The 18,441-nt window shown below is 45.9% G+C and overlaps 1 protein-coding gene across 2 annotated transcripts in view; it reads right to left on the bottom strand.

The window, feature by feature from the left end:
* The window catches only part of LOC119456116 (soma ferritin), a 110,891-nt gene extending 102,578 nt beyond the window's left edge, over positions 1-8,313 (bottom strand). The window contains exons 1-2 of one of the 2 annotated variants that reach the window (XM_049664659.1): positions 8,134-8,313; positions 7,954-8,079 (exon numbers count right to left, since the gene is read on the bottom strand). In XM_049664659.1, the coding sequence (XP_049520616.1) occupies positions 7,954-8,079; positions 8,134-8,298 (291 nt within the window). In that variant the 5' untranslated portion in view covers positions 8,299-8,313. The remainder of the gene's footprint in view (positions 1-7,953; positions 8,080-8,133) is intronic. The other variant, XM_049664666.1, reaches the window with a different exon arrangement.
* Positions 8,314-18,441: the final 10,128 nt, after the last annotated feature.

Below are 18,441 nucleotides of genomic sequence, written 5' to 3'. Positions count from 1 at the left end.
GCCGCACCTTGTGGGCTCGGTGGCTGTGGCACATCACAGTTGTCTAATCGACTCGTCTTCGCCATGCAGATTGGTAAGCATTAGACTATATTTACAAAAAAAAAAAAAAAACAGCAACTACTTTTTGGTACAGCTTCCGAGCCCCCAGTGTTGCCTTGCTACCTGTATCGAGTGCTTTCATGTTGTTCGGTCCCTATTACTGATGTGCGGTGACATTGAGAGCAACCCTGGCCCTGACAAGCTATACGTAATCCTTGGCGAACTAAAAAAAAATGTCTGCTGGCCAGACTGAATTAGTACATGAAGTGCAAGAGCTTAAGGATCAACTGCTCTCAATGGACCAGAAAATGACGAGTCTGACTACGCGTCTCAGCGCCTTAGAAACTCACTGCGAAAGTCTGTCTACACTCCGCAGTGATCTAGAGACGATTCAAACCACCTCAGCTGCAATGACTCGTTTAGTTAGTGTGCTAGAGGCGCGTCTAGATGACGCGGAAAATCGCTCTCGGCGAAACAACTTACTTTTCTGTGGTTTACCCGATACTAACCCCACTGAAACGTATTCGCAAACAGAAGACTTAATCATTCGCCACTGCTCTGACCACCTTGAACGCGCCGACATTGAACGCCGAACGCGCCGACCGACATTGAACGCACCCATCGCCTCGGACGACACTCTAAGGACAGGAAACGCCCGATTATCGTTAAGTTTACATCCTTTAAAACTAAACAATCAATTCTTTTTAGGGGTCAAAAATTCAATGGTACCCACTACAGTGTAGGTGAAGACTTTTCGCGCCGCGTTCAAAACTACCGGAAACAACTTGTCGCATTTGCCAGGGCGAAGTCTGTGCATTTTCCCCTGAGATTTAAAACTTTGCATATTGGCCCAAAACGTTACGTCTTTGATGAAATTGCATCATGTGTAAAAGAAATATCTTAGCAATCAACTCATCCTTGCCGTTCATCGCGCTATCCCCCGCCTACTCCTCGCGCCAACGTTTCGCTATCAGCAATCTTTACCCACATTCGCAGCTTCCTGCCGAAACGCGATATCGTATCAAACCTTGTAACTTCGTCAGGCAGCAATCTACTTATATTAACCGAAACGTGGTTGAACAACAATATCACTGACTCAGAAATTCTGTTTGACCTGCCTAATTTTCATCATTTTCGCGCCGATCGCGAAGATTCTCGCGGGGGAGGAGTTCTAATTGCAGTCAGCGAACAATTGTCTTGTTCTGCCATTAATGTCGCGTCAGACTTAGAAATGTTGTGGGTTATGTGTCGCGCTTCACCACTGACGCTATTAATTGGTGTGTGTTATAGGCCACCTTACAAAAGTCCCGACTTTCCCCGCAAGCTTCAGAATGCTCTAAATCAACTAGTTTCAAAGCACCCTAAAGCAGACGTCCTACTATTCGGGGATTTCAATTACCCCAATATCGACTGGAGTAATCAACCTCAGCCCACAGTTAGTCAAGAAAAGCCGAATGACTTGATTGACGTTTGTCTTAATTTTAACTTGACACAAGTTGTATCCGAGCCGACACGCGTCGCAGGGGAAGCTGCTAACACTCTGGACCTCATCCAGACAGCGTTAATTTCATTACATGCCTCCGAGAAATCAGTGACCATAAAGTAATTCATGCCAATTTTAACTTCTCACCTGTACTAAAATAAACTTCCCAGAAAGCTATTAGGCTCTACGATAAGGGAAACTACGAAGCAATCAACTCTGAACTAACAAACTTTCTGTCGGTCTTTGAAACGACCTATCTATCCAGAAGTGTAAATGAGAACTGGACTCTTATAAAACATAAAATTATCGAACTAACGAATAAATACATCCCGTCATGCAGTTTTCGAAAGAGTAATCAGAAACCCTGGTTCACAAAGACACTAAAAAATCTCGAAAACAAGAAAAAACGTGCATTTCGCACAGCTAAGCGCCACGCAAACCCACACGCGTGGGAAAAGTATTATGAAGCTGAGCACGCATACTTGGCCGCGATTGGAAGTGCTAAGCGCTCATTTTACGAAGTAAAGCTACCAAAAATTATAGTCGATAACCGTAAGAAATTCTGGAAGGTGAGAAATTCGAAGGAAGCGCGCGCTGTCACCCTTACCAGCGATGCTGGTGAAATCATGACTGATACTGACTGTGCAGACACCTTTAACACTGCCTTTTCATCTGTTTTTACCGATTAATCCGAAGCACCATGTTTTACATTACCACCTATTATTACTACAACCATGCAAGCCATAACGTTCAGCAGTAATGGGATTTCGCGCATAATAGATAGAATAAAAAAATTCATCTGCCGCTGGAATAGATGACATTAATTCAAAAATTTTGAAAAACGCTAACCTAACCTGTTCCAGTATTTTCTGGGTATTTTTTTCACAATCACTCTCTGAAGAATCCATTCCAGACGACTGGAAAGTGGGGAAGGTCGTTCCCGTCCACAAAACAGGTAATACTGATTCACCTCTTAATTATCGGCCCATTTCATTAACAAGTATACCCTGCAAAATCATGGAACATGTCATTTACTCCCAAATCATGCAATTCTTAGATTTAAATAATTCCTTCCATCCGTCACAGCATGGTTTTTCGTAAGGGTTTTTCGTGCGAGACAACTAGCCATTTTTCTTCATGACATTCACGCCAACCTTGATATTAATCTACAAACTGACGCCGTCTTCCTAGACTTCGCTAAGGCGTTCGATAAAGTACTTCACCAACACTTGCTTCTTAAACTTTCCCAGTTGAACCTACATTCAAACGTCATCGCGTGGATTAACGAATTCCTCAGGCATCGCTCTCAGTCTGTCTTCATTAATAACCAACCCTCAAACCTGGTCCTGCAGTCACCTCGAGCGTCCCTGTTCTGTCCTCGATCCCTTGTTATTCCTCATTTACATTAACGACTTACCCAGCGCGTATCTTCTCATATCCGCTTGTTCGCTGATGATTGCGTTATTTATCGTTCAGTAACTAGGCGCAAGTTGGAATACGCTAGCGCAAGACAGGGGTAATTGGAGATCGCAGGGAGAGGCCTTCGTCCTGCAGTGGACATAAATATAGACTGATGATGATGATGATGATGATGATGATGATGATTAACTAGCCCTTTTGATCAAGAATCCCTTCAGGCAAACCTAAACCACGTGCTAAACTGGTGTTCGCAGTGGATGATGACACTCAACCCTTAAAAATGTAAGTACATCTCTTTTCACCGCCGTCGCAACCATTTTGTCTTCGAATGTACCGTTTCTAACTCCCCTGTTGAACTCGTTTGGGGCTCTTTTGAACATGGATCAAAATATATGGGGGGCTAAAGCGCGCATCTGTACCTGAAAAGCGTAAACACAGAATGGAGGAAGAGGTCAAGGAAGTTGACAACCAGGTACAGGTTATCGAAACTGTAAATAGACAACCAGGAGTCATCAGAAAGAAAGTGAGAGAAATAGAGACCGTGAATTGGATGCAAAGAATGGAAACAAAAAGGACCATGGAGATTTACAAGAATGAGAAGAAAGAAATTAGAAGGGAAAATCTGTAGGATAACACAAAGAGCAGTGCCTTGCTATTTGAGGCTCGAGCCGGTTGCCTAAGGACGAAAACATATCGGCACAAATATTCGGAACTAGATGAGGCATGCGTATGCTGCAGTAAAGATTCGGAGACCACTCAGCACATCCTAATCCAATGCGACGGGATTCACCCAGCAAGAACCGTAGGTGACGTGCAACTCCCAGAAGCACTTGGGTTCAAAGTGGAAGGAAACATCAACAGATCAGCCGTAGAGATCAGCAAGAGACGATTAGAGTACTGGTGGAAAAAAGCAGGGGAAAGATGGATACTACCTGATCTCTTAAAATCATAGGCAGTGGTGCAAGGTAAATTTTTGAAGAACAATAATGAGAGGTATACAAAAATGCTAGATAAAGAACATGTATAGTATACCTGATTAAATCAAGCAGGCTAGGTGACTATTTGTCGCCGCCCCGTTTCAAAGGGGATGCCGATAAATAATCATCATCATCATCATCGTCGTCGTGGGCTTTCTTGGCTGTGGAAGCTGCGAAAAAGCGGCGGGCGTCTGCTACGCGCTCGATATATTGGTCGCTATTAGCCAACATTGCGATAGTTTAGTTCCAATAAAATACTACGTTACTGCAAGATAATACTGCAGCGACTCACCGCACAGAGAACGCGTTTGTGTGCTGTAAATGCGGGGAGTTTCTATATATTTCCTTCTATGCTTGCAGGTTCGTCACCGCAATGGTACTGTGTAAACAGATAGCGCTTGCTTTGCGCCAAGACCTCCAAACCCACCACGTGACCTCCGTGGATCTCTGTAGCGTCGGGCATGTTGAAGTAGAAGTGGAATGCAAAAATACTCCGGTACTTAGATCTAGGTGCCCGTACACTAGATGAATCCGGAGCCCCAGCGTCCCTCATAACACATTTTGTAGTTTGAGAACGCAAAACTCCAGACTTTTTCAACACCTGATAAATATGCTGTTTGCGTACACACTTGAGCTAAATCTGCTTCCAAGTTAGTGGATTGAAAACTGCGGCATTCTCATACGTATCTTTGTAAGAAAGACTATTAGCTCGCAGTGTTTTGTGTTCACAATGAAGGAACATCGAAAAAAAGTCGCAGTTTCGCCCGAAAGGCGAAACGTCGATTGCGAGAGCAAATTAGTAGACAGATATACGAACTAAGGATAGTAGTTTTATCGGTCGTATAAAGTCGTAAGCATTCGATTACTAACTAAATTAACAAGCACGGTGTCACGCGCGCACAGGTACACATGAACACATCTCGCTCGATGACCGCGGAAACTTGCTGTCAAAACACTGGAGTGAGGATGCGCGGCAGCAGCGAACGTATTGACCTTCGTGCTGTCTCTCGCTTCAACGCGAACAAAACGTCGAAAGCACAGTGCATACGAAGCTACCGGCACTCGGCGTGGCGCACTTTGTCCACGTCGCAGATCGCTTTCAGGATGCGGCGGCCGCGCGGCCGCGCCGTAAGCAGCAGCCGCTGAAGTAGAACGCCCTCCTTTCCCTCGCGTCCTCCCCCCGTGCCTAGCGCGCGAGAGAAGACGGCGCACTTCCGCCCCTTCTTCCTCGCTCGCGCGCGTAATATTCCGCGTTCATCGGCCTACTCTCACAAGCTTTCACTCGCACATACGGCGCGCGGCGACGATGTTATCGTGTTTGGACTTTATAAGGAACATCACGGCGACGGCAACGGCGACGGTAGAAATGCGCTTGGAGTGTTCATATATTTGCTATCGCAATAAAAAGGTTACCATGCACTCATTAATGGCGTTCTGCTAACTTTGCTTTACTGTAGCTACTGTACTCCTAGGTTTTCTTGCTTGTTTCTTAGCGCCAGAACCATGGGATACAATTTTTAGCTGTCATCTAACTCAAACCAAGGTTTTGCTTGAGTGGAACAAATTTTCGATGATTTTTCGATCAAAGGCAAACTTCCTGGAGAAATATGTCAGATAACATCGAAAATTTAGTAGACCCTCACTCGCTCTTCTAAATAATATGTAACACGAAAATGTTGTATGCCAGGCTTCACCGGAAATATGTCCGATGTATATATGTACGTCACGCAATTATCATCATCATTACCAGCCTATCTTTATGTGCACTGCAGGACGAAGGCCACTCCCAGCGATCTCCAATTACCCATGTATTGCGCTAGCTGATTCGAACTTGCGCCTGCAAATTTCCTAATTTCATTACCCCACCTAACCTTTTGTAGTCCTCAACTGCGATTCCCTTCCCTAGACACCCATTCTGTAACTCTAATGGTGAACCGGTTATCTAGCCTAGGCAGTACATGGCCTGCCCAGCTTCATTTTTTCCTCTTAATGTCAATTAGAATATCGGCTATCCCCGTTTGCTCTCCGATCCACATCGCTCTCTTCCTGTCTCTTAACGTTAGGCCTAACATTTCTCGGTCCATCGCTCTTTGCGCGGTCCCTAACGTGTTCTCGAGCTTCTTTATTAACCTCCCAGTTTCTGTCTCACATGTTAGCACCAGTAGAATGCAATAATTGTACACTTTTCTTTTTAACGGCAGTGGTATGCACCCAGTCCGGATTTGGTAATACCTGCCGTATGCACTCCAACCCATTTTCTTCTGTAAACTTCCTTGTCGTGATCAGGGTCCCCGGTGAGTAATTGACCTAGATGAACGTACTCCTGCACAGTCACTAGAAGTTGCCTAGCGAACATGAATTTTTGTTGCCTTGCCAGGCTATTGAACATTATCAAGCCAACCTATCTGCCTTTCTTCAAAGAAACCTCTCTTTCTTGTCTGCTGCATATTAATCTTCAACCCTACTTTTACACTTTCTCGGTTCAGGTCCTCAATCATTTGTTGCAATTCAGCCACATAGTTGCTGAACAGGACAATCGACCTAGTCATCTGCAAACCAAAGGTTGTTGAGATAATCGCCGTCGATCCTCACTCCTAAGCCTTCCCTCTCTAAGAGCTTGAATACTTCCTCTCCGCGTACAGTGAATTGCACTGGAGAGATTGCGTCTATTTGCCTGACCCCTTTCGTGATCGGTAATATTGTGCGTTTATTGTGAAGAACCAAGAGAGCTGTGGAATCTTCGTTTATAATTCCTAAGATATTCACGTATGCCTCCTGTACTCCTTGATTACGCAATGCCTCCATCGCTGCTGGTATCTCTTGAATCAAAGGCATTTTCATGATCCATGAAAGCCACATAAGGTGGCTGACTGTAGTCCGCAGATTTCTCAATTACCTGATTGATGACATGGATGTGATCCATTGTAGAATATCCCTTCGTGAAGCCAGCCGGTTCTCTTGACGGATAGAAGTCAATATTTGCTCTGATTCTATTGGAAATTATCTTGGTGAATATTTTACACAATACTAAAAGCGAGCTGATGGGGATATAACTCTTCAATTCTTTAGCGCCTCCCCTTACCGTCATCATCACGCAAATCTGCTAGATGATACTCTCCTGTTTTGTGCCTACCTAATGGTCAGGAAATTATGCATAAAAGCGCTAAAAAGTTTACTTTAATAAAGGAATTGTGCTCTTAATCACGCTTATGTGATGCAACCACGATACTCGGGTATCGTCAATATTTTGTCAATAAAATGTTTTGTCAACTTTTGTCAATGACATCTTGAAAGAGGCGACGCACCTTCCGTTTCGCCTGAACGACGAGTAAAAAGAACTTTCCGCCCAAAGTGTGCGCTGTTGTTGACTGGCTCCACATTGCGATGTGCGTGAAAGGCGAACATGTTTACCTACAAGAAATTTCTGTGCACGCTCGATGTGGTCGAAATATAACCGAGACTCCGATGTTTCTTTCGGATGCACCAGCAGTCCTGTCGAGGAATAGACTAGTCGACATGTTGGCTGCTCTCCGTTTCGGTGGCTTTGCGTGGCCCACCAATGATTTTCAGCAGAGATGTTTCGTGGCAATACCTCCTAATTCAGTGCCTGAGAAGAACTGAATGAACAGACACCTAATCGATCATGACGCTTGCGGGTGTAAAACCTTAAAAGGAAACTTGTAACAATAAATTAGCGAGAAATTATTATGCACTACTATTACGGTCTACGCATGTTTACAAACTATTCTTTAATATGCACACTATCGAACCTGAATGTGTGTTGGCGATTCGTTGATGGTTTGAAGGAGAGATCACTGAAAGATAGACGAATGGCTGTAACGCATTTACCCTATCTTTGATACTGAGAGCTGCGTTAATTAATAAAGGAAGCGCTCTTGTTGGACGGGCACCAACAAATGTTTGGCGCGCCCCTGTGCATTGCTTCTCCGGACAGCGAGCGCCCCCGGCAAAATGCCGAGGAAGCACATTTGGACCCCAAGGGCATGCAAGAAACACCAGGCGCTGCTGTCCAACCTGCGGATCATGGTTGTCGTCGGCGAGTCGGTGCAGTTCATGCAGCCGGTTGGTGACGCGGTGCTCGAGGGCGAGGGCCGCCTGCAGGGCATCCAGGACGCTCATCCAGGTGGCCGTGGACGGCATCTGCGAGGCGCGTGACTCAGAAGAGGTGGCGGGGGCGCGGCCGCATATACTCACGTCCACGTTCACAGCGGACACCGTGCCTCCGCGCAGGTTGACGTAGTCGACGAGCTTCTGCGCGTGCTCACGCTCCTCGGTGGACTGGTCGCGAAAGAAGCGTGCGAACCCGCTACGGGCCACCTTGTTGTTGGCCAGGTGTGCGGCCTGCGTTGGGAACCACATGGTGACTTACACTGCTTGTTTATCAATTGATACAAGAGCAGTGGCCTCACTACAAAAGCTCTTGTGGCAAATGATAGCGTACTACAAGCAGTTCTTTCAGCAGTCATAAGCAATATTTTCAGCAGTGCTTTTACTGAATAATAGGATGAACGCAAACCTTCCGTCAAAATAGAACACACTTCGTATGCAAAGCACGAGCATGGACGGCACACTCGTCATCGGAGCGTGCGCAAACCGGGATAGACTGAAAATAATGGCGACATACGTTTAGTGAATTATATTACCAGTGTTTCACACAACTTGACCTTCCTCTACCAAGTGTTACACCAAACTACAGTATTGGTCAGATGATTCACTTAGGCATTCACAACTGTCGGGCGATTCGCATGGCTTCGACAGTCGTTAGCATCGTCAGCAAATAAGGTTACAACTTAACACCAGGAGCATGCTTCTTTGCGCTATTTGGTCGAGACGGAGTGGCAAAAAACGGTCCTCCGAGTGAACCACGTATGAATGTGCACAAAAAAGAAAGGACTCACAAGGCGAAGCAACAATGCACTGTAAAGCTTCGTGCATCGTAAAATGTACTTAATTCCCCCCCCCCCCCACCCCCCACCCCCCTTAGTGCGCTTGTGATAAAGATCCTGCGGCACAAATTGTATCAAGGAAGAACCATCAGCAACACGTCGTAGTGCTATGCTGTCGTTGAGTGCAAGAACCAATGAAAAAAAAGAGCATGCACGACAGGCAACTCTCCTGTGTGGTACACTAGCTTTTCATACAAAAAACTGAAAAAAAAAACAGCATGAAGCCAACCCCCGGAGAATAATGTGGAACAAGACGCCGCAATTCGTGCATTTCAGCATCGTGCAGGGGAACAGTGCGCAATCTGAAAATGACGTAAAGAGGCACCACGAAGACACAGAGAGCGCTGTACTTTGAGCAAAGCCATATTTCGTTGTGGATCTATTTGTCTTCGCGAGATTCTGCGCTGCTCTCCTCTATGATGCCCAACCAACAAGCCTAATTTGAAACGCTGCTCAAATGTGCCTCAGCATTCTTATCAAAACCAGCATGAAGCCAACCCCCGGAGAATAATGTGGAACAAGACGCCGCAATTCGTGCATTTCAGCATCGTGCAGGGGAACAGTGCGCAATCTGAAAATGACGAAAAGAGGCACCACGAAGACACAGAGAGCGCTGTACTTTGAGCAAAGCCATATTTCGTTGTGGATCTATTTGTCTTCGCGAGATTCTGCGCTGCTCTCCTCTATGATGCCCAACCAACAAGCCTAATTTGAAACGCTGCTCAAATGTGCCTCAGCATTCTTATCAAAACCAGCATGAAGCCAACCCCCGGAGAATAATGTGGAACAAGACGCCGCAATTCGTGCATTTCAGCATCGTGCAGGGGAACAGTGCGCAATCTGAAAATGACGAAAAGAGGCACCACGAAGACACAGAGAGCGCTGTACTTTGAGCAAAGCCATATTTCGTTGTGGATCTATTTGTCTTCGCGAGATTCTGCGCTGCTCTCCTCTATGATGCCCAACCAACAAGCCTAATTTGAAACGCTGCTCAAATGTGCCTCAGCATTCTTATCAAAACCAGCATGAAGCCAACCCCCGGAGAATAATGTGGAACAAGACGCCGCAATTCGTGCATTTCAGCATCGTGCAGGGGAACAGTGCGCAATCTGAAAATGACGAAAAGAGGCACCACGAAAACACAGAGAGCGCTGTACTTTGAGCAAAGCCATATTTCGTTGTGGATCTATTTGTCTTCGCGAGATTCTGCGCTGCTCTCCTCTATGATGCCCAACCAAGAAGTCTAATTTGAAACGCTGCTCAAATGTGCCTCAGCATTCTTATCAAAACCAGCATGAAGCCAACCCCCGGAGAATAATGTGGAACAAGACGCCGCAATTCGTGCATTTGAGCATCGTGCAGGGGAACAGTGCGCAATCTGAAAATGACGAAAAGAGGCACCACGAAAACACAGAGAGCGCTGTACTTTGAGCAAAGCCATAATTCGTTGTGCATCTATTCGTCTTCGCGAGATTCTGCGCTGCTCTCCTCTATGATGCCCAACCAACAAGCCTAATTTGAAACGCTGCTCAAATGTGCCTCAGCATTCTTATCAAAACCAGCATGAAGCCAACCCCCGGAGAATAATATAGAACAAGATGCCGCAATTAGTGCATTTCAGCATCGTGCAGGGGAACAGTGCGCAATCTGAAAATGACGAAAAGAGGCACCACGAAAACACAGAGAGCGCTGTACTTTGAGCAAAGCCATATTTCGTTGTGGATCTATTTGTCTTCGCGAGATTCTGCGCTGCTCTCCTCTATGATGCCCAACCAACAAGCCTAATTTGAAACGCTGCTCAAATGTGCCTCAGCATTCTTATCAAAACCAGCATGAAGCCAACCCCCGGAGAATAATGTGGAACAAGACGCCGCAATTCGTGCATTTCAGCATCGTGCAGGGGAACAGTGCGCAATCTGAAAATGACGAAAAGAGGCACCACGAAGACACAGAGAGCGCTGTACTTTGAGCAAAGCCATATTTCGTTGTGGATCTATTTGTCTTCGCGAGATTCTGCGCTGCTCTCCTCTATGATGCCCAACCAACAAGCCTAATTTGAAACGCTGCTCCAATGTGCCTCAGCATTCTTATCAAAACCAGCATGAAGCCAACCCCCGGAGAATAATGTGGAACAAGACGCCGCAATTCGTGCATTTCAGCATCGTGCAGGGGAACAGTGCGCAATCTGAAAATGACGAAAAGAGGCACCACGAAGACACAGAGAGCGCTGTACTTTGAGCAAAGCCATATTTCGTTGTGGATCTATTTGTCTTCGCGAGATTCTGCGCTGCTCTCCTCTATGATGCCCAACCAACAAGCCTAATTTGAAACGCTGCTCCAATGTGCCTCAGCATTCTTATCAAAACCAGCATGAAGCCAACCCCCGGAGAATAATGTGGAACAAGACGCCGCAATTCGTGCATTTCAGCATCGTGCAGGGGAACAGTGCGCAATCTGAAAATGACGAAAAGAGGCACCACGAAAACACAGAGAGCGCTGTACTTTGAGCAAAGCCATATTTCGTTGTGGATCTATTTGTCTTCGCGAGATTCTGCGCTGCTCTCCTCTATGATGCCCAACCAACAAGTCCTAATTTGAAACGCTGCTCAAATGTGCCTCAGCATTCTTATCAAAACCAGCATGAAGCCAACCCCCGGAGAATAATGTGGAACAACGCCGCAATTCGTGCATTTCAGCATCGTGCAGGGGAACAGTGCGCAATCTGAAAATGACGAAAAGAGGCACCACGAAAACACAGAGAGCGCTGTACTTTGAGCAAAGCCATATTTCGTTGTGGATCTATTTGTCTTCGCGAGATTCTGCGCTGCTCTCCTCTATGATGCCCAACCAACAAGTCTAATTTGAAACGCTGCTCAAATGTGCCTCAGCATTCTTATCAAAACCAGCATGAAGCCAACCCCCGGAGAATAATGTGGAACAAGACGCCGCAATTCGTGCATTTCAGCATCGTGCAGGGGAACAGTGCGCAATCTGAAAATGACGAAAAGAGGCACCACGAAAACACAGAGAGCGCTGTACTTTGAGCAAAGCCATATTTCGTTGTGGATCTATTTGTCTTCGCGAGATTCTGCGCTGCTCTCCTCTATGATGCCCAACCAACAAGCCTAATTTGAAACGCTGCTCCAATGTGCCTCAGCATTCTTATCAAAACCAGCATGAAGCCAACCCCCGGAGAATAATGTGGAACAAGACGCCGCAATTCGTGCATTTCAGCATCGTACAGGGGAACAGTGCGCAATCTGAAAATGACGAAAAGAGGCACCACGAAGACACAGAGAGCGCTGTACTTTGAGCAAAGCCATAATTCGTTGTGCATCTATTTCGTCTTCGCGAGATTCTGCGCTGCTCTCCTCTATGATGCCCAACCAACAAGTCTAATTTGAAACGCTGCTCAAATGTGCCTCAGCATTCTTATCAAAACCAGCATGAAGCCAACCCCCGGAGAATAATGTGGAACAAGACGCCGCAATTCGTGCATTTCAGCATCGTGCAGGGGAACAGTGCGCAATCTGAAAATGACGAAAAGAGGCACCACGAAAACACAGAGAGCGCTGTACTTTGAGCAAAGCCATATTTCGTTGTGGATCTATTTGTCTTCGCGAGATTCTGCGCTGCTCTCCTCTATGATGCCCAACCAACAAGTCTAATTTGAAACGCTGCTCAAATGTGCCTCAGCATTCTTATCAAAACCAGCATGAAGCCAACCCCCGGAGAATAATGTGGAACAACGCCGCAATTCGTGCATTTCAGCATCGTGCAGGGGAACAGTGCGCAATCTGAAAATGACGAAAAGAGGCACCACGAAAACACAGAGAGCGCTGTACTTTGAGCAAAGCCATATTTCGTTGTGGATCTATTTGTCTTCGCGAGATTCTGCGCTGCTCTCCTCTATGATGCCCAACCAACAAGTCTAATTTGAAACGCTGCTCAAATGTGCCTCAGCATTCTTATCAAAACCAGCATGAAGCCAACCCCCGGAGAATAATGTGGAACAAGACGCCGCAATTCGTGCATTTCAGCATCGTGCAGGGGAACAGTGCGCAATCTGAAAATGACGAAAAGAGGCACCACGAAAACACAGAGAGCGCTGTACTTTGAGCAAAGCCATATTTCGTTGTGGATCTATTTGTCTTCGCGAGATTCTGCGCTGCTCTCCTCTATGATGCCCAACCAACAAGCCTAATTTGAAACGCTGCTCCAATGTGCCTCAGCATTCTTATCAAAACCAGCATGAAGCCAACCCCCGGAGAATAATGTGGAACAAGACGCCGCAATTCGTGCATTTCAGCATCGTACAGGGGAACAGTGCGCAATCTGAAAATGACGAAAAGAGGCACCACGAAGACACAGAGAGCGCTGTACTTTGAGCAAAGCCATAATTCGTTGTGCATCTTTTCGTCTTCGCGAGATTCTGCGCTGCTCTCCTCTATGATGCCCAACCAACAAGTCTAATTTGAAACGCTGCTCAAATGTGCCTCAGCATTCTTATCAAAACCAGCATGAAGCCAACCCCCGGAGAATAATGTGGAACAAGACGCCGCAATTCGTGCATTTCAGCATCGTGCAGGGGAACAGTGCGCAATCTGAAAATGACGAAAAGAGGCACCACGAAAACACAGAGAGCGCTGTACTTTGAGCAAAGCCATATTTCGTTGTGGATCTATTTGTCTTCGCGAGATTCTGCGCTGCTCTCCTCTATGATGCCCAACCAACAAGTCTAATTTGAAACGCTGCTCAAATGTGCCTCAGCATTCTTATCAAAACCAGCATGAAGCCAACCCCCGGAGAATAATGTGGAACAAGACGCCGCAATTCGTGCATTTCAGCATCGTGCAGGGGAACAGTGCGCAATCTGAAAATGACGAAAAGAGGCACCACGAAAACACAGAGAGCGCTGTACTTTGAGCAAAGCCATATATCGTTGTGGATCTATTCGTCTTCGTGAGATTCTGCGCTGCTCTCCTCTACGATGCCCAACCAACAAGCCTAATTTGAAACGCTGCTCCAATGTGCCTCAGCATTCTTATCAAAACCAACATGAAGCCAACCCCCGGAGAATAATGTGGAACAAGACGCCGCAATTCGTGCATTTCAGCATCGTGCAGGGGAACAGTGCGCAATCTGACAATGACGAAAAGAGGCACCACGAAGACACAGAGAGCGCTGTACTTTGAGCAAAGCCATATTTCGTTGTGCATCTATTCGTCTTCGTGAGATTCTGCGCTGCTCTCCTCTATGATGCCCAACCAACAAGCCTAATTTGAAACGCTGCTCCAATGTGCCTCAGCATTCTTATCAAACCAGCATGAAGCCAACCCCCGGAGAATAATGTGGAACAAGACGCCGCAATTCGTGCATTTCAGCATCGTGCAGGGGAACAGTGCGCAATCTGACAATGACGAAAAGAGGCACCACGAAGACACAGAGAGCGCTGTACTTTGAGCAAAGCCATAATTCGTTGTGCATCTTTTCGTCTTCGCGAGATTCTGCGCTGCTCTCCTCTATGATGCCCAACCAACAAGCCTAATTTGAAACGCTGCTCCAATGTGCCTCAGCATTCTTATCAAAACCAGCATGAAGCCAACCCCCGGAGAATAATGTGGAACAAGACGCCGCAATTCGTGCATTTCAGCATCGTGCAGGGGAACGGTGCGCAATCTGACAATGACGAAAAGAGGCACCACGAAGACACAGAGAGCGCTGTACTTTGAGCAAAGCCATATTTCGTTGTGGATCTATTTGTCTCCGCGAGATTCTGCGCTGCTCTCCTCTATGATGCCCAACCAACAAGCCTAATTTGAAACGCTGCTCCAATGTGCCTCAGCATTCTTATCAAAACCAGCATGAAGCCAACCCCCGGAGAATAATGTGGAACAAGACGCCGCAATTCGTGCATTTCAGCATCGTGCAGGGGAACAGTGCGCAATCTGACAATGACGAAAACAGGCACCACGAAGACACAGAGAGCGCTGTACTTTGAGCAAAGCCATAATTCGTTGTGCATCTTTTCGTCTTCCTGAGATTCTCCGCTGCTCTCCTCTACGATGCGCAACCAACAAGCCTAATTTGAAACGCTGCTCAAATGTGCCTCAGCATTCTTATCAGTAAGAAAGCTAACTCGAAATGAAAACGAAGACAAGTGATCACTGAATAATAGTTTATTGGTTCTGGAAAACACCTATGTAAACGCATCCGAACGGTAATAAACATACGCAGAGATTAGTTTCTTGATGAAACACTAATTCACTGTAGTTTGCTCGTCATATTCACTTTTATGCAGGTTCACAGCTGTATTGCTGATACATTGAAAACCACTTTTTAAATGCGACATAGCTTTAGCCGTTCGCGGAATCAATGCATTTTTTAGTATTTAAATATTGTACAAAAATTCCGTGGCATGAAGCACTCGGCACAATGCTGCGGGAAGGGGACGAGTCTTATCAAGTGTTGGCGCTGTTACGGGCCGGGATTTGGGGGTAACCTTCAACAGCGTCTGCTTGTAGCTCGAACCAGGTTGACCATCGGAGAGGGTCCGGCAGGGAAGACGAGGCGACGTAAAACAGGTAACAGAAGTTTAATACATGGTTACGGGTGAGCGGTGTGCTCCAAAGAAAACATACAAGTTCAGCGTGCATGCACCTACACACCAGGGGAAAGCAAAAGTGTCATCCACGTGGCTGCTGGCTCGCTCTCTTATACCCTCCACCATCCATGCACTATCCCCATCCCGTCGCCCCCACGGCAGGACATGGGGCAAACCAGACGAAGTAGTTACTTGTTTAGCACAAAAACAACGGACACGTGAAAGACGACAGGACAAGGCGCTATACTCTCAACTGACATCATTTTATTGTATCCCTCCTTTATATAGAGCAGAAACAAGAACATGCGCAGTGAGCACCATGCGCGGCAACCACCACAACATCTGATCGCCAGAGTGCACTCATGACACATAATCCAAAAAACCATATTCAGCGCTGTCAAGCTTAAGGAAGGCACACTAATGCACTGCGAACCCAGTGATTGTATGAAAAAAGCTTCTGATAATTCTCGGGCGGTGGTATCACGGCTCATTGATACAATGACATCGGCTCGTGTTACATGGATGGAAAAGGTTTACCCACAGAACAAAACCTAAAAAAGGTGAATGTAACGCATTCGCTATTAAAGCGAAGATTCCCGGCCTCCGCCTAGAAGTCAACAGCAAGGGTGCGCGATCGCCTCCTGCACATTGCCTGTATCCGTGAGAAAACCAAATAATATTCGTCACCCACTCACGCGTGCATGGCAGCTCAGTTCAAAGCAAATTCAAGAACTGAAAAAGATTACCAGGTGTCCTTAGCTTTCGCCTAAGAGACGCGAATGCGAGTCTTGTAAAATCTCCTGTAATTCACCTCAATTCACACTAATCCACCTTCACGAACCTTATTCGACCTTAATCCGCTGTAATCCTCCTTATTACACCTTAATAGACCTTAATCCACCTCAATGCACTCTAATCCTCCTTAATACACCTTAATCGACCTTAATCCACTCTAGCCTCCTTAATACACCTTAATAGACCTTAATCCACCTCAATGCACCCTAATCCTCCTTAATACACCTTAATAGACATTAATCCACCTTATTCGACCTTAATTCACACTAATCCTACTTAATACACTTTAATTGACCTTAATCCATATTAATCCTCCTTCATGCACGTTAATCGACGTTAATCCACCCTAATCCTGCTTATTACATCTTGATAAACCCTAAACCATCCTAATCCAACTTAGTCCTCCTTAATCGACCTCAAACCACCTTAATACAATCATTAATCATTCATGAATTTACTTTGATAATCATTAATAATCCATTATACACGGCTGGTCATGATTTGGCTCGCTTCTGGCCTTCATTAGGTCCCGTTACTTTCTGTACCTCAAACGCTCACCTTGAAACACATCCAACTAAGGGTTTCGCCTTAAGGCGGTGGTCCCACTCCGGCGGCACGAGCCCCCCGTTTTCAGTACTTTTGGTGCAACCGTGGCGGCTCTTTTACTTAGGATATAAATTTGTGGTATATACCATAAAAAGCTTAATTCTTGTAGATTCCAACTATATATAATATAAGAAAATTGATTAATGTGATTTAGAAATAAATGCTCAAGAACAAGCATGAGATACATGGTTTTTGCAAACTGTGTCTCAGTTGTGACCATATTTAGAAGAAACTACCGCACTTACTGCATTGCGGCTTGCTCTGTAGCTTTAGGACATATTTATCTAGTTCCTAGACGTAGCAAATTAATTTTAAATTTTTACTTTTTGGATAATTTGCTTTTGAAAATTGCCAAACATTGCAATCTTCTGTTGTAAACAGCCCGGCAACTACATGCTCAAGGAAGCTAAATTTTGGATAAAGTAGAGTTCAAGGAATTTCCATTTAGGACACAAAATTTCATTCATGTAACTTTATTAGTTTTAAAGCGCAGCTTCGCAGCTTTATTACCTTCCCGCAAAAATGGGCAAAAATAAAACCAGAATTCTAAATATTGCTTATTTTCGGCCGCATTATTAGGAAAACGAATAAAGTTACATGAATGAAATTTTGTGTCCTAAATGGAAATTCCTTGAACTCTACTTTGTCCAAAATTTAGCTTCCTTGAGCATGTAGTTGCCGGGCTGTTTACAACAGAAGATTGAAATATTTGGCAATTTTCAAAAGCAAATTATCCAAAAAGTAAAAATTTAAAATTAATTTGCTACGTCTAGGAACTAGATAAATATGTCCTAAAGCTACAGAGCAAGCCGCAATGCAGTAAGTGCGGTAGTTTCTTCTAAATATGGTCACAACTGAGACACAGTTTGCAAAAACCATGTATCTCATGCTTGTTCTTGAGCATTTATTTCTAAATCACATTAATCAATTTTCTTATATATAGTTGGAATCTACAAGAATTAAGCTTTTTATGGTTTATACGACAGCTTCATATCTTAAGTAGAAGAGCCGCCACGGTTGCTCCAAAAGTACTGAAAACGGGGGGCTCGTGCCGCCGGAGTGGGACCGCCACCTTAAAATGCGGACTAGCTGGCGCTCATCACCTGCAATACCACGGGTATACTTCCCACAATTTTTGTAGCGTTAGCTACACTGGCCTAGCCAAGCCCGTTTCGCGCGGCACATCAGGAGCCGTGCTGCGCATGCGCAAGGATCAGTGATGTCACACGGCTTGCGCACCGGAGCCACCGGAGCCGGCACCTCTCGCGCACTCCGCCGCCGCCGCGCGCGACTCACCGCCGCCGGTCTGCGCATTCCAGAGGAGTGACGTCGTAGCCGTGGTAGACGCACTGGCGCCGGCGCGCGCTCGCTGTGCAGTCGCCGTCTGACACTGCGCTGGAGCCGCTGCGCTTCTGACTGGCGTTTGCCAGTGTGGTATAGCCATGGAGAAGGAGAGCGCAAATGCTGCTCAACAGCGCAGAAGAACGGAGAAGCTTGACTCATCGGATCCCGAAGTAGTTGACTGGCAATTAGCGGTTTAGCGTAGGAGGA

The sequence above is a fragment of the Dermacentor silvarum genome, chromosome 1, assembly GCF_013339745.2.
Source record: "Dermacentor silvarum isolate Dsil-2018 chromosome 1, BIME_Dsil_1.4, whole genome shotgun sequence".
In the NCBI taxonomy this organism is placed as follows: Eukaryota; Metazoa; Arthropoda; class Arachnida; order Ixodida; family Ixodidae; genus Dermacentor; species Dermacentor silvarum.
This window is presented reverse-complemented; position numbering and strand designations above follow the sequence as displayed.